Source organism: Solanum tuberosum, unplaced genomic scaffold (genome assembly GCF_000226075.1).
Source record: "Solanum tuberosum cultivar DM 1-3 516 R44 unplaced genomic scaffold, SolTub_3.0 scf00026, whole genome shotgun sequence".
Taxonomy (NCBI): Eukaryota; Viridiplantae; Streptophyta; class Magnoliopsida; order Solanales; family Solanaceae; genus Solanum; species Solanum tuberosum.
Window position 1 is genome coordinate 2870210 of NW_006238952.1, and position 14457 is coordinate 2884666.

The 14457-nt window shown below is 35.6% G+C and overlaps 3 protein-coding genes and 1 long non-coding RNA gene across 4 annotated transcripts in view; 3 read left to right on the forward strand and 1 right to left on the reverse strand.

Annotated features, from left to right (window-relative positions):
* The window catches only part of LOC102589286 (uncharacterized), an 8466-nt gene extending 3151 nt beyond the window's left edge, over positions 1-5315 (forward strand). The window contains exons 3-4 of the mRNA XM_006341617.2: positions 3787-4010; positions 4383-5315. Of these exons, the coding sequence (XP_006341679.1) occupies positions 3787-4010; positions 4383-5172 (1014 nt within the window). The 3' untranslated portion in view covers positions 5173-5315. The remainder of the gene's footprint in view (positions 1-3786; positions 4011-4382) is intronic.
* A 1041-nt stretch (positions 5316-6356) lies between these two features.
* On the forward strand, positions 6357-9295 carry LOC102589613 (uncharacterized). Its single transcript, XM_006341618.2, has 3 exons — positions 6357-7046; positions 8546-8617; positions 8865-9295. The coding sequence occupies exons 1-3, from the start codon at positions 6456-6458 to the stop codon at positions 8865-8867; spliced, it is 666 nt and encodes a 221-aa protein (XP_006341680.1). The 5' UTR covers positions 6357-6455; the 3' UTR covers positions 8868-9295.
* A 253-nt stretch (positions 9296-9548) lies between these two features.
* On the reverse strand, positions 9549-11280 carry LOC107059566 (uncharacterized). Its single transcript, XR_001472761.1, has 2 exons — positions 9989-11280; positions 9549-9884 (listed from the first exon to the last, which is right to left on the reverse strand). It is a non-coding gene; the product is annotated as an uncharacterized lncRNA (long non-coding RNA).
* A 2290-nt stretch (positions 11281-13570) lies between these two features.
* Positions 13571-13912, forward strand: LOC107059578 (uncharacterized). The gene has a single exon (XM_015306263.1). The coding sequence runs from the start codon at positions 13571-13573 to the stop codon at positions 13910-13912; it is 342 nt and encodes a 113-aa protein (XP_015161749.1).
* Positions 13913-14457: the final 545 nt, after the last annotated feature.

The window sequence follows — 14457 nt, forward strand, 5'->3', positions numbered from 1 at the left end:
TGTTGTGGGGGTGGGGGTGGGGGTGGGATTGGGGGTATAAAATGGGAGGGTGGGCCAAATGTAGGCTGGACAGAATGGCTAAGTTAATAAACGGGTCAATGACCCAACCATCCCAAAGTTTGCTTGGGGTAACATGGGCTAAACAATGGTTATAGCCCAATCCAGCTAACCTAAAACATCTTTTCAATTATTTTTTTTCTTCAATGATCTCGTCGTCCATTTCCCCCCTCTTTCCTATTCAAGAGTTCTCCCCCATAACGGCATATAATCTCTCTAGATAGCCAATGTGAACAATTCAATCAACTTGTGTATGAACTATGAAGTGTATTGAAAGTCTTGTAAGTTGTAACTGTACGAGGAAAAAAAATTCAAGTAGTGTAACAAATTGTTAGATATTATTGGCTTGATTGGGTTTAGGTGAGTGCCTTAAAGCGAAATACATGCAGAAATCTTATATATAGTTGTACTTTCAAACAGTGTTATGAAAGGCGCTTGCCTTTCGCCTTTGGCGACAAGGCGAGGCGAGGCGATGGGTCATCATCGCCTTTTTCCGGCGAGGCAAGGCGACTTCAGAAAGGCGTGCCATGGCGACGGAAAGGCGTAAGATGACGTGGTGTGGCGATGCAATAGGCGTTGCCTTTTTATTTTTTATTTTTTTAAGGTCTGACTTAATAAATAAAAGCCAAAATTAGGGTTTTTTTGGGTATTTTTGCAAACTTGACCTTCGCAAGACGCTCCTCCTCTTCTCCTCCTATTTCGCGATTGTTGCTCCTTCGTGGAGACTTCTTCTTCGCGAATCGCAATCGCGACTGCTGCTCTTTCTCAGGTACGAAATTTTATCTCTAGTTCTTCTCTTCTTCTCTTCTAGTTCTTCTTCTTCTCTACTCTCTAGTCTCTATTCTGTTGTTTTTTTTTGGTGGAACTATTCTATTTTATTTTTTGGGTGGAACTACTCTGTTTTTCAGTATTTAGAGTTTGAGACTATGCTTGGTTCTGTACTTCTGTGGTATCACTGGCCTGGAATCTGCCTATATTTAAAAAAAAAAAAACTTAATCCTTCTATAATTATTTCTTTCCTACTTAATTTAGTTTTATACTAATTAATATGGTATTTATTTGTCCATAAATAGTGAATTCAATGACGTCAGATGCTAACAAAAAGAGGGACATTGCTAATGAATGTTATTGTTATTGAGATTTTGGATATTTATATATGCAATTAAATATTTTACATTTTTTGTATTAATTGGTGCCTCAATTCAAATAGGCGAGCGCCTCACCGCTCGCCTCGCCGCGTGGCGAGGCGGGCCCTTGTCGCCTTTTGTCGCCTCTCGCCGTCCAAAACACTGCTTTCAAAGAATGATGTAATATATCCAAATAAACGTTGTCATACCAGCAATATTGTGCTTTCAGAAGTTGTCCTTAATTGAGAATGTTCTCAACAGTTTCCAGAGTTGTCCTTTACTGATTCAATTGCTCTAAGACTTACCTAATCATAGTAAATGCAAGGACCATAAAGTTTTCTCGACTCTCGTTAAATTTCTAAGTATTGATATAAGATAATCAAAGCTTAACCTTACAGTTCAGACCAAAGTTATTAATATAAACAAACTAGAATCTTTAAAAAGAAAACTGTGCTTCTAATACAACACAGATTGAATTCCAACTGCAGTGTATCCTACTTTAACTAAATATAGACACTAGTCTTAAGTGGCTGCTCCTTTAACCAGTCAAAAACCTAATTGGCTGTGCAATTCAATTGTTGAAGAAGAGTTGAGTTCTGCTACCATACTTTTTAAAGAAAATGTACCAGGATTTTCATCAAGATGATGAAGTGAGTCATCAGAGGAGTTTGAGAAGAGAGAGAGAGACTGGAAGAGAAAGCATTGGCTCTGGTCTGCAGAATGATGGGATGAACTGATGGAGACAAAATTGGGTCTGGGTGGTTGGTTAACCCATAGGGTTTTAGTTGATTTTTAATCCTTGGTTTACATTGGTTAAGCCATTAAAACCAATAGTTTTATGGTCATTTTGAGTTCACTTATTTTGATCCATCTACTCATAGTTTCTCGCCCAACCCGCCCTATTTTGGATGGATTGGGAGGGTTACAAAATTATGGGTTAGAATATCATCCTCTAGAGTTGACAAAGTCTTCTTTATGGTACCCTTCCCATTCCGGATAAGTTCAGAATTATGGCTAGAATAGCAACCACTAGAGTTAAACAAAGGCTTCTATTTGTTACCCTTCTTCTTCCAGAGAAGTTCAAATCTGGAATTAGTTAGCATATGCAGTGAACAAGTGAAACAATTATCTATTGCTCAACCCATCTACTACAGCAATAAGGCATAGAATAATAATGCTCTGTTGTGAAAAGCAATCGCCTCGTCGCCAATGGCGAGAGGCGAGGCGAGGCGACCCTTCATCGCCTTTTAGCTTTGTGGTGAGGCGATCTTCAAAAGGCGATGCCATGCCGACAAAGGTGAGAGGCGACCATTGCGACAAAGGCATCACCTTTTGTATTTTCTTTAAAAAAAATAAAGGCAACCAATTTAGGGTTTTAAAAGTTAAAAGGTAATTATAGGGTTTTCTTTCCATATTTGCACGGCTGTACTCTTAGACTGCGACTGCGACTCCAACTAGTCGTCTCGACTAGACTTCTCCGGCGACCAGCTAGACTTTTCCGGCGACTCCAAAGTCCAACCTATACGTATTTCTTCTTTTCTTCTTCTTCCTCAGATTTCTTTTTCCTTCTTCTTCTTCAGACTTCAGAGTTACTTCTACCTCTGTTTTTTCTCTCACTGTTTTGGCTTTTGTTATGTTCTTTTCTCATTCAAGTTCTAGACTTTTGGTATGTACAATCTATTTTCAGTTTTCGAATTGAAATATTTGCTAATATGTTATTGCTATTGAGATTTTGATTATTTATATTTTCAATTAAATATTATAATTTTTTGGTATTAATTGGCGCTGCACTTCAAAAAGGCTAGCGCTGAGGCTGACACTTGTCGCCTTTCGCCGTCCAAAACACTGCCTCTCTCTCTCCAGCAGAAATTTCTATGTTTGCATCTGTTTTACCAAGTAATCCAACAAACCCTGCAAAGGTGATGTTTATTTATTATTGCACTTTCTTTTAAATATCTCTTGAGTTTCTGGGTTGGTAATGTGGAGATGTAGGAAATGAGGGAAGAAATTTCCAACAGTTGTCATGGTTTCACTGTTGAAAGTTTCTTTGTGAGGTGCAATTTTTCTGAGAACAAGTTTTGTCTTAGTCACTAATCTTTTCAGGGGTTTTGCGAACTTGGCCTTTACTCATAGATGTTGAATGAGTATGATAGGCCCTGAATGAATGTCAAAGACGATGTTGTAAAGCATAATTCTCCTTTAACTCTGTCTTCTCAACAAATTGTTGTTCTCTGAACTAGTTTCTTCTCAACAAATTATCTTTATCAACTGTCACTTCAGAATTCTAGAACCTGAATCATCTTTGGTTTCTGTCAAGTACCCTAGTAGAAGCCCCTTCGGATTAGGATAATGTCCTCTGGTGCTGTGTGTTTACTTAAATTAGCATCTCAGTCATCAAGGACATATTCCCTTATTTGTCATGATCCTGTTTCTGTGTTGGAACTCTTCTTTTCGTTTTGCGGAAGTTAGTGAATTCAAGTTTACTTATGGCATTTAAAATTATATTATGAAGGTTTCAAAGGAAATTATATAATGCTATTGGGTTTGAACTCTACTAGCTGATGTGCATGTTTCTCATGGATTTCTGGTGATCCTTCCACAGGCAGGAGAACAAATGAAACTTGAATATCAGAGAAAGGTCGCTTCATTGAATAAGCTCAAGAAACGTGGTACAAATACAGAAAGCTTGGAGAGAGTGAAAGCTACAGTAAGTCATCTACACACAAGATACATTGTCGACATGCAGTCGATGGATTCTACTGTTTCAGAGATAAATCGGTTACGTGATGAGCAACTTTATCCAAAATTGGTTGATCTGGTTAATGGGTAAGTCTTTTAGATGTGTGCATAGGCAAAGCCATATTGAAATCTGTTGTTCTTGATGGAACGTCGCCTATTTGACAATCTGTTTCCTAAAGCAAAATTTTGTTCCATTGAACTTTCTCTAATTTTTTTAAAAAAAGCTCTTTCATCTGAGCTGATTAGGCTGACTGGCTAGTTCTGAGTCAAGGTCTATTATCCCTTACCATGTCAGTATGTCCCCAAACAATTGTAATTTGTGTCGATAAAAATGAAACGGTTGTTGCAGCTGTTCTTTTTAAATGTTGGTTCAGTTCTCCACCTTGGCCACTCAAAATTGTCAACTCAGAGATATTAATCCGTAGGTTTTGTCCTGCAAATTTTTGTTATCAATTGCAGGATGGCTATAATGTGGGAGACCATGAAAGGATATCATGTAAGTCAGTCTAAGATTGTGCAAGCGCTGAAGTCTTTGGATATATCTCAATCCCCTAAAGAAACAACTGAGCACCATCATGAGCGAACTTTGCAGTTGTATGTTGTTGTCCAAGAGTGGCATTCACAGTTTGACAAATTGGTTATCTACCAAAAACAGTATATTAAAGCTCTTAACAGTTGGTTAAAGCTAAATCTCATCCCTATAGACACAAATCTGAAAGAAAAGGTTTCGTCGCCACAAAGGCCCCAAAATCCGCCAATTTTGGCACTTATACATGCCTGGCATGATTATCTTGAGAAGCTTCCTGATGAGTTGGCTAGAACTGCTATTTATAACTTTTCAGCTGTCATAAATACTATCTTTGAATACCAAAAGGAGGAGATGAAGCTGAGGGACAGGTGTGAGGATACTCGGAGAGAGCTCAACAAGAAGACTAGGCAATATGAGGATTGGTATCACAAGCATATGCAGCGTAAAACCCCAGATGAAATAGATCCAGAATCGGCGCAGGAAGATACTCTTGTGGTTGATCGGCAGCTACAATTAGAGGCGCTGAGGAAGAAGCTTGAGGACGAGGAGGACTCATACCAGAGGCAATGTCTTCAGGTGAGAGATAAGTCTTTGACAAGCCTGAGAAGCCGCTTGCCTGAGCTTTTCGGGGCAATGTCAGAATATTCTCTTGCCTGTGCAGATATGTACAGAGACTTGAGGTCTATCGCAAAGCATCGTAATAGAAATGACAACACATGATTTTGATGACACTGTATACAAGTTGTAGTATAAACCGTGTACTCGTTTGCATTGCCCTTTGATTGATAGTTTATTTCATTGCTTGTACTGTTCTCGTATATGGATCAAAGAAGATTTGAGTTTACGGCAGAATTTGTCAAGAACCCAGCAAGTTCAGAATTATGTGCTCTCGGTAGACGCAGCTGTGCCAATTCAAGTCTACCAAGAACTTGAAAGAGCAACAGGAACTTCACCATTCTCGTTTATGAATGACTTTGGCCTAAAATATTCTTGTTATAGATCATCTCAAAGGATGTGAAAGTTATAGAAATTAGAGGTCCAAATAAATGCTTGAGAATTTTGATTAGATAATGTAAAATTACAGAGATTTCTAATTAAGGAAACTTTATCTTCTTGCCTCTCGCTTGAGGTAGATGCAGGTTGATTTGATTTAATCATGGTTTATTGGTTTTGAAGGCTGGATTTTGCCAGTTTTATGCCACAAATGATGGATGGGTTTGATGTTGAGTTTGAGTTGCAAAAAGGAAAAAAGAAAATGTGAAAGCAACTTTAGACATCAGATTGTATTACGCAAAGTTTGTTTTAATTGTTCATATCGTTAAATCCATCGCTCGTAATGACAAAAATCTCATTTTATGTAAAATTATTCATTTAATGTATGATCATATGGTTATCTTAAATTTGTTTCTCATTTTTTACTTAACTTACTATTTAATAATTTTATTTTTTCAATTTCTCTCGCCCTTTTATAATAGCTGATAGCTCTATCCGACTAACACGCATATTTATGTTTCTTATTTTTTAAAAGATAATTTTAAAACATGTAAGAGGGTGTTTGGATTGACTTAAAAGTTGGTCAAACCTACTTTTAAGTCAATTTTTTACTTTGTTTGACAAATATAAAAAATAATTTAAGATAAGTAAAAAATGACTTAAAATAAGTTGGGAAGTGTTTGGGAAGATGAAAATGACTTAAAATAAGTCAAAAACTAAAAGTGGGTCGCCCCCTACTTTTTATTGTTTGACTTAAAAATCATTTCAGTTTAATTTTTTATTTTTAACTTAAAAACTAATTTTTTTAAGTCAATTTAAACGGGTTCTTTTCCATATTTCTTAAATTCCGTGATCAGCGCAAGTTGATTTCAATTGACATACATCATTAAACCACCACGCAACAGCCAACATGAGTTGGGTAAAATACTAACTTGTATTATACAAGACTCCTCGTCCTCCTTATATCTCCGGTCCTAATTCTCTCCTTGAACTCCTAAAACCCCTCATCAATGGCTTCCTCTAAATTCTCCGATCCACCCCCTCCCCTCTACGACCCCCTCCCCTCCTATCCACCCCAACCACACCAACAACCCCAATACATTATCGTTCTACCTCAATACTACCGTACCCCTCGACAATTCCTCCGGCGACCTACCCGTCGCTACGTTTATTGCGCCGCCGTCTTCATCCTCCTCTCCGCCGCACTTTTCTTTCTATGGCCCTCTGATCCGGAACTTTCCATTGCCCGGCTCAAGCTCCGGCACCTTAAAGTCCATTCATTCCCCAAAATTGCAATCGACGTTACCCTGGATGTCACTGCTAAGATTCGTAATAAAGATTTTTATTCCGTCAATTTCCGTTATGTAGTGATTTCTATAGGGTATAGGGGTAAGCAGCTCGGGCACGTTATATCTGATTATGGCCGTATTAAGGCTAGGGCATCTTCCTATGTCAACGCTACGCTTGAGCTAACCGATATTAGCATTTTCTCTGATTTAATTCCATTGATTGAGGATTTGGCTAGGGGCTCTATTACTTTTGATACTGTTACTCAGATTGGTGGTGAGCTTGGCTTGGTCCTCTTTGATATTCCCATAAAGGTATATTCTTTCAACTCTACTATTGCCATTGCATAACTTAATTGATATCTGTTTCCATCATTTTTTCGGATTGGATATTAGTTTAGCTACTGTGTAAACTTGCTTGATAAATGATATACCCGAAGCACCCAAGGATGTGGCTTAGTAGTCAATGAAGTGGGTTAAAGAATCATGAAATCTCAAGTTTAAATTTCAACAGTGACAAAAGCACTAGGTGAATGTTTTCATCTGTCCTAGCCTTGTGGTGGGAGGTGGCACGTATCCCTGGAATCAGTCGGGGTGCGTGCTAACTGGCCTGGATACCACGTATATCAAAAGAAAAAATTAGACAGTGTTAGCGTGGAGAAAATGTCTTTTGGGTTAACGGGATTGGAAAGTTCATTATGTGTAGATATACATGGGTAAAGAAAAAGACAGCGAATAAACTTTAGTGAGTAATTTACATCGGGGAACTATGTCAATACATGATTTTGTTTTCGTGTGTTAGGATATCTGAGGTATTTCTTGAGAATGGCACTCTTCAGTCTGATAAATGCTTATTTTGTCTTCTAAAAGATCCCTTGTTCCTGTATTCTCTCTTTGTCCCAAAATGTTCTTTATCCCATGCTGTTGTCTAATTTTGTTAAAAGAAAAGTTTTTGCATATGTAAGTACCATTAAAAAAAGTTTCAAGAGCCTCATTTAACTTTTTCTCCATACAAGTTCATCTTTTCTGAAATTTTACAATAAAAACGATGATTCGCCCTTATGTGTTTCTCAACTAATACCAAAATTCTCATATTTTTAACCCTTCTCCTAATAGTCATGCATAATAGAAGTGAACAACCTTGTTGCACCAGAAGAAGTGATTTGATACTTGACATTACATGGTAGCATGGTTGATCATTTCATTGTATGACGTATTAATTTCTAAGATTTCTCGTTTCCCATGGTTAATGGTGTTATTGTTTTGAGATACTGTAGTGAACCCACATGTTATCATTGTCTACTTGATGTCAACTAAGAAAATAGCTTTATCAGGAGGATAAACTATGCTACTGACTGTAGAAGTACTAGGTACAAGAGAATGGTCGTAAGATTTATGTCTTCTATGGATCTGATTCTAACAGGCTTAATGGCTGTTTCATGTCGGTATTCTGTATTCTGCATCTTCTTCGCTGCTGTTGGCTCGATTTCTCTTTCAAATATCTCATCTTGAACAATGAACGCTATCGAGATCACCAGTTAATTGATGATCTCCTAGATACTGGCTAATCAGAAGCTCCTAAACTTGTTGACTATGCAATATTCTAAGCTCTTAAAACTTTTTTCCTGGTGAGAGGGATCGCTTTTTGGTTGGAACCCAAGTTTCCAAAGCTCCCTTTCTCCTAAATGCAGTATTCAGGTGATGGTCAATTGGACACAGTCATGCCTGAAAGTGCATGTCAACACTGTTCATTGAGATATTCTAGTCTGTAAATCAAAATAAGATTTTAATATATTTTCATCGTGTTCTTTCAGGGAAAAGTGGTGTGTGAAATTGTTGTGGACACACGCAATGAAACAATTTCTCATCAGAACTGCTACCCTGAGGTATGATATTTTGTTCTGTGTCCTGATGTCTAGCTGGTATTTGTTTTGTCATAGATCAATCAAAATAGGAGTATTACTGTTAAGCTTTTAGCTACTTCCCAGAAGTTTCTGCTCAAGTACTCTGTGCTATCTTATAAAACCCCACATTGTTATGTGAAAGCCAAAATGTACGATAGCTGTTGCTCATGTACCATCATATTTATAATGTAATTGCCCGGAAATAAACATTGTTGTCTTTTGCTAACAGTGACTCGGTTTGTGATGGAATTGTGAATTAATGGAAATGGATAAGAGGACAAGTATCCAAACTCTGCTCGAGGCCTTGTAAATGCTCTATGATCTTTATGGAATTGGTGTGCGTTTGATTACGTTTCAAGGGTTTCGATTATCCCAAGTTTTAGTGAACTGCATATTGGGCTCCCCATTATTGTAATTATCAAGGCTTTTCATGTTTGTGGGGAACAACATTCACACGTCTGACGTGTTCTTTCTGTAATACTAGTAGCATGTACCATTTGTTCTAGGAAAACCATGCCAATATAACGACACAATACTCCGTGTCTCAAATTATTTGTTGTACTTTCTAAAAGTAATTGTTTCTCATGATTTCACCTTTATAGTAATTGTACTTGAAGACTACAGATACCTCAATTATGCAGTGATGTTATGATTGTTCAATTAGGATAAAATAGTTAAAACTTCTTCCTAATTAAGGTACATTTTTAAAAAAATCACGATAGATAATTTGAGGGAGTACACTCTGCTTTGAGGGTACCGATGCAATACAATGAGCACGACATTGCCCCTACCTTCTTAAACCCCTTTACAATATTCCATGAGGCCCCTCTCCTATTGAGATGATTCTATGTTAGGCAAGTGGTACACAAACATTAACTCACATGTCCTAAATGAAAATCTTGCAACATCTATAACAGGCTTTTAAGAGCTTATTTTTCTGATATATCTTCAATTCAATAAATAAATTACAAAAAGTTAAAAAAGAGTGTCTGATTAATTTTTTAAAAAGTTCAATTCAATGAAATCCAAAACGAAAAATTACAAGGATAATTTTAATTTGTACAGCGAAATTGTGATAGAACCTTGGTGACAGAAGTAGCCTAAGAAATTAGGCTTTGTGTCTGAGTCGAGCAACCCATTTATAATCAGCACGATGATGCCTGCATCTAAATGAACCTGGATGGATTGTGGGGGAACAAACACATTCAAACTTCTTCGTTTCAGCACTATCAGCTCCTCTTATGCTTACCTGCAGGACCGGATACACATTATGTGTAAAAATCCAATAAATTTGTAATAAATATTAGATATGAAATCAAAAAATTTAAATCTTGAATCCGTCTCTGCTTATACCTGTGCCTGCACAAGAGAAAGATATCGTCCTCGATGTGCTCTTTTGTCAAGGTTACCATCCCAATAAGGAACTTCTGAGTAGCACATCTGTATATGATGAAATAGTGGAGAATAATTCACCAGCACCAACAATATATAACCATGTTAGTATCGTAATTTGCGAGGAAGGAGAAGAAAAGTAGAAAAGTGGAAACGTATAACTAAAAAAAGAAGCTTTAGATTGATTCATAGTTTTCACGGATTAAGGAATTTATTTCGTGAAGTTTGATGTATTCTTTGCTTGATTAGAAACTCTCCAAATTTGGAAGAAATTGAAATTGAGGTTTAGAATAACTATCTTGACTTGTCTTCTCCTTTTCTTTTTGTTTACTTCTTGTTCAATATGTTTATAACTCTTAATGTTTTCTTCCAGCTGCTCAACAATTTTGGAACATAAAGTTGAATTAGCTTACGAAAGTTGAGCAGAAAGAAATTAGTGGTGGTGGGGGCTGTTTCAGTAGTTCACCAATGCAAAATGATGAGCACAACGTTATTGTCCCTACCTTCTTAAATCCTTTTGTAAAATTTTGTGAGGCCCCTCTCTTATTTGAGAGGTTGTACGTTAGACACTAAATTCACATATCACAACAATAATAATTGCAAATCTCTTTTTGTAACTAAAAAGATTCACATAAATTTGGGACATAGTAAATATTTAAGATCATCCACATGTTATTAAAAAACGAAAAATTACAAATGACAATTTGAATTTGTACAGCAGAATTGTCATAGAGCCTTGGCGACAGAAGCACGAAAGTGATTCTGCTTATTTCCTAGTGGAACAACCCATTTATAATCAGCATGATGATGCCTGCACCTAAACGATCCTGGATGGATTGTTGGTGAACAAATACACTGCTTCGCCATTCCAGCACCAGCAACTACTCCTCTGCTTCCAGTTGATGATTCTGCAGTTGCCTGTAGAGGAACCTGTTCCCTTGCAATATGTTCTCTTTTGTCAATCCAATAAGGAATCCCTGAGTAGCACATCTTCTATTCGATGATGAAATTCCTGACTGACATTTAACGAATATATAACTATAGAGTATCGAAAAAGGAAAGGGAAGGATGAGAAGAAAATTAAAGTAGAAAAAAAGTGGAAACGTATATTACTAAAAAAATTTAGTTAAAAGAAGCTTTAGATTGATTCCTATTTATTATCACGGATAAGGACTGGGCGGTTTGCTTTTTTCTCTTTAGCTTTTGCAAGTGGGAAATATGGTTTTGTTTTTTGTTAGCTACAGAAAAAGACTATGGAAATGGAATCATCAAGTGCCTTTTTTTTCTGTTAAGAAGACTTATCTGTTTGGAGTACACTTGGCTTGGTTTCGATTGTTTGGCACTGAAAATCTTTAGTGACGCGGCTGCCGAAGATTCCAACCACTTGTTTTATATTCGTTTGTGCTCTGTTAATAGAAACTTTGTCCCGTCGGGCGATCTAGAGCACGTACTTATCCGATCCCAGATATAACATTACATGATATATAATTTAATAAATAATAACTTAAGTGTTTATGCATATTTTAAACATTCTAATTATAATATTAGATGTTGAATCGAGCAAATCGATTCAAACAGAGGGAGTAAAATACATACAATCGATAGGATTGATTAGTTTAGAATTTGATACAAGTTTGTGTTGGATATATGTCTGTGTATTAAGTAACACATAATGGATAAATTATTTCCTAAGAAAATATTTTTGAAGTAATTTATTTTGTCTTTTTTTAACGTGTCAAAAAAATGACGTAAATTAGTTCATTGTAGATTGTTTAAATTTGGACAGACTTTTTAATGAGAAGTATGTATTTGAAATCTATTTAAATGGATGATAAATTTATTCTATTTTTTATAGTTGGTAAAAGAAAATTAGAGTCAATCCATTGGTACAGTCAAATTTTTTGGTGATCTATTGAAATTTTGTAGTCAATTAGTTCTGATGATTCGTCAAAGTTGTGGTCAAATTTTTGGTGATTTGTTAAAATTTTATAGTCAATTACTTCAGATGGTTCATCAAAATTGTGGTCCAATTTTTGGTAATCCATTAAAATTCTGTAGTCAACTAATTCTGATGATTCGTCAAAGTTATGGCAATCTATCAAAATTTGACCATAAACCCTAGTGATCTGCTAAAATAAGCTTTGCCCATCAATTTGAAATCATCAGAATTTGTGGTCAAATTCTGGCAATTCATATAGATTTTTAAAAAATTGATAATTTTTAGTTTAAGACAAGTTTTATCTATCAATTTAAATTTTTTGCGTTAGTTAAAAATTTTACTACCTAATACTAACCACAAATCTAATTAGTAGGAATAATTACTACTGAAACATGCTATATATGCAAATCTTACCGTGGCTCATATGCTGATAATGGGCCTAAATACAGGTAAGTAAGAGAAAGCCTATTAAATTCATTTGGGCCCACCTCTCACCAGCCCACATAAAATTCTTTTCCTACTGTTATGTCTACTTTGATTTGATGCATTCTGCTCTCTGCAAGGGACCACGTCCGCTGGCCTATTCAATTTTCAATTATTGTGTTATTTTTGAATTTTTATGCATTTAACTACTTGTATTAGAGTCCGAACAACTTAGAAGAGTTATTCTGAATTCAACCAATTTAATAGTAAAAAAATAATAAAAAATTCAAGAGCTTAAATTAGAAGATAATAATAGCAGGATACAAATACTTTTTTTCTCGAATATTTTAGCATCATTAAGCATAAGAATCAGCTTGAGCTAAATGAAGTGATACAAATCGCGAAAATTCATAGAGTCACCTAGATAACTTTGGTTATTAATATATTTATGAGCTCAAGTGAAATGGGAAAAGTATGAAAGCTATTTTTTATATTAAAAATAAAATAAAAAATTAGACCGAGACATAGTATTGATATTGTTAGGAACATAAACATTAGTGCACAATTTGAGTTGTCTAAATTAACGACCATGTGATCTCATCAAATGATCAAGTCAAACATCTCAATTAATTGCATGATATCTACATGATTAGCGATAATAGATCTATTAAAACTCAACAACTTTAAAATAATCAGCAAACTAATCATCAGTTTATTACAGCTGATTTAATTAAAAAATAATTACTCCTAAAGTATCGTTTGGTAAGGAGGACTAAGTGAATTATCCGCTCATCTTGATATAAAATTTAATCTTATGTTTGGTTAAGGATATTAGTAAACCACGAGAAAATTTATATTTATATTTACAATTATGATATTGTTTTTCTTATATAGAAGATTGGTAAGTTTGATTATATTTTTAAAATAATTTTATTTTAAACCAAACGAACCGAAATGACTATATTACCCCTGAACATGTCACGTGCCATTTTTTTGAGTTGGACCATTTTATACAACAACTAACTATACAGTTGGACTGTAGAGATACATCGTTTTCCTCTTTATAAATAGTCCACTTTGTATCCCCACCTTGCATTTACCTTCTTTTATAAGCCATAAAAAACGCTTACTCACTCACAACTCATAAATCCCCAAATTCTCACTCTGTTTTGTCTACTCTCATGGAGATCGACTCATGGTGCGATTCCGACGCCGGAAACATCAGTTGGCGGCGGAGCTACTCCGGCAGAGACTACGATCCGTTCGTCTCCTATAAGTTGCCGGTGAACAGATCGAGCAAAGGACCGATCTGGAGATTTTTATGGAGGAAGATCAGAAAAGAGAAAAGGCGAGTTTTCGATTGTTCAAATTCAATGCGGTTTACTTATGATCCTCATTCTTATTCCCAGAATTTCGATGATCAGAGTTCTATTTTTGCTGATGAAGATGAACTTTCTAGATCATTCTCTGCTCGGTTTGCTGTTCCTTCTAGAATCTTCCCCAAAAATGACTTAGTTGCTTAATGGAGCAAAAAATGAATGAAGTAATTAGAGGTTTTATTTTGCTATTCTGTTGTTACAGAGTTACCGTAAATGTAATTCTTCCTTAATTTCAGTGTTAAATGAGAATATTTTAGAAATGTGTTTTGACTCTGTTTTACTTGTTTATGTTTTAGTGGTGGAGGTACTTAATTCACAAGCAAAGAAAGATGCTTTGCAGATAAAATCTTGCTTTTGATTTCTCTTTTTTTGTCTTCATGCACTACCACCCGATGCTTTTACACAGACATTTGACTTGGCCCTCTTATCTTTAATTCTTCCTCTCAATTGATTAGTTTGATTAATTCAAATTTCTATAATCTAAATTTAATTAGTTCGATTAATTCAGAGTAATCCAAATTCGTCTAGTGTAGAATCAGTTAAAGGATGAAAACAACTCCTTAGTTTTTCCTTTCGGTAAAGTGATCATGTAGATTTCACCGTATTTCTTGGTGGTTACATTTCTTTATATGAATTTATGTGAAGTTACCAACTCATAACGTCAATGAGATATTTTCTAAGCTTATAAT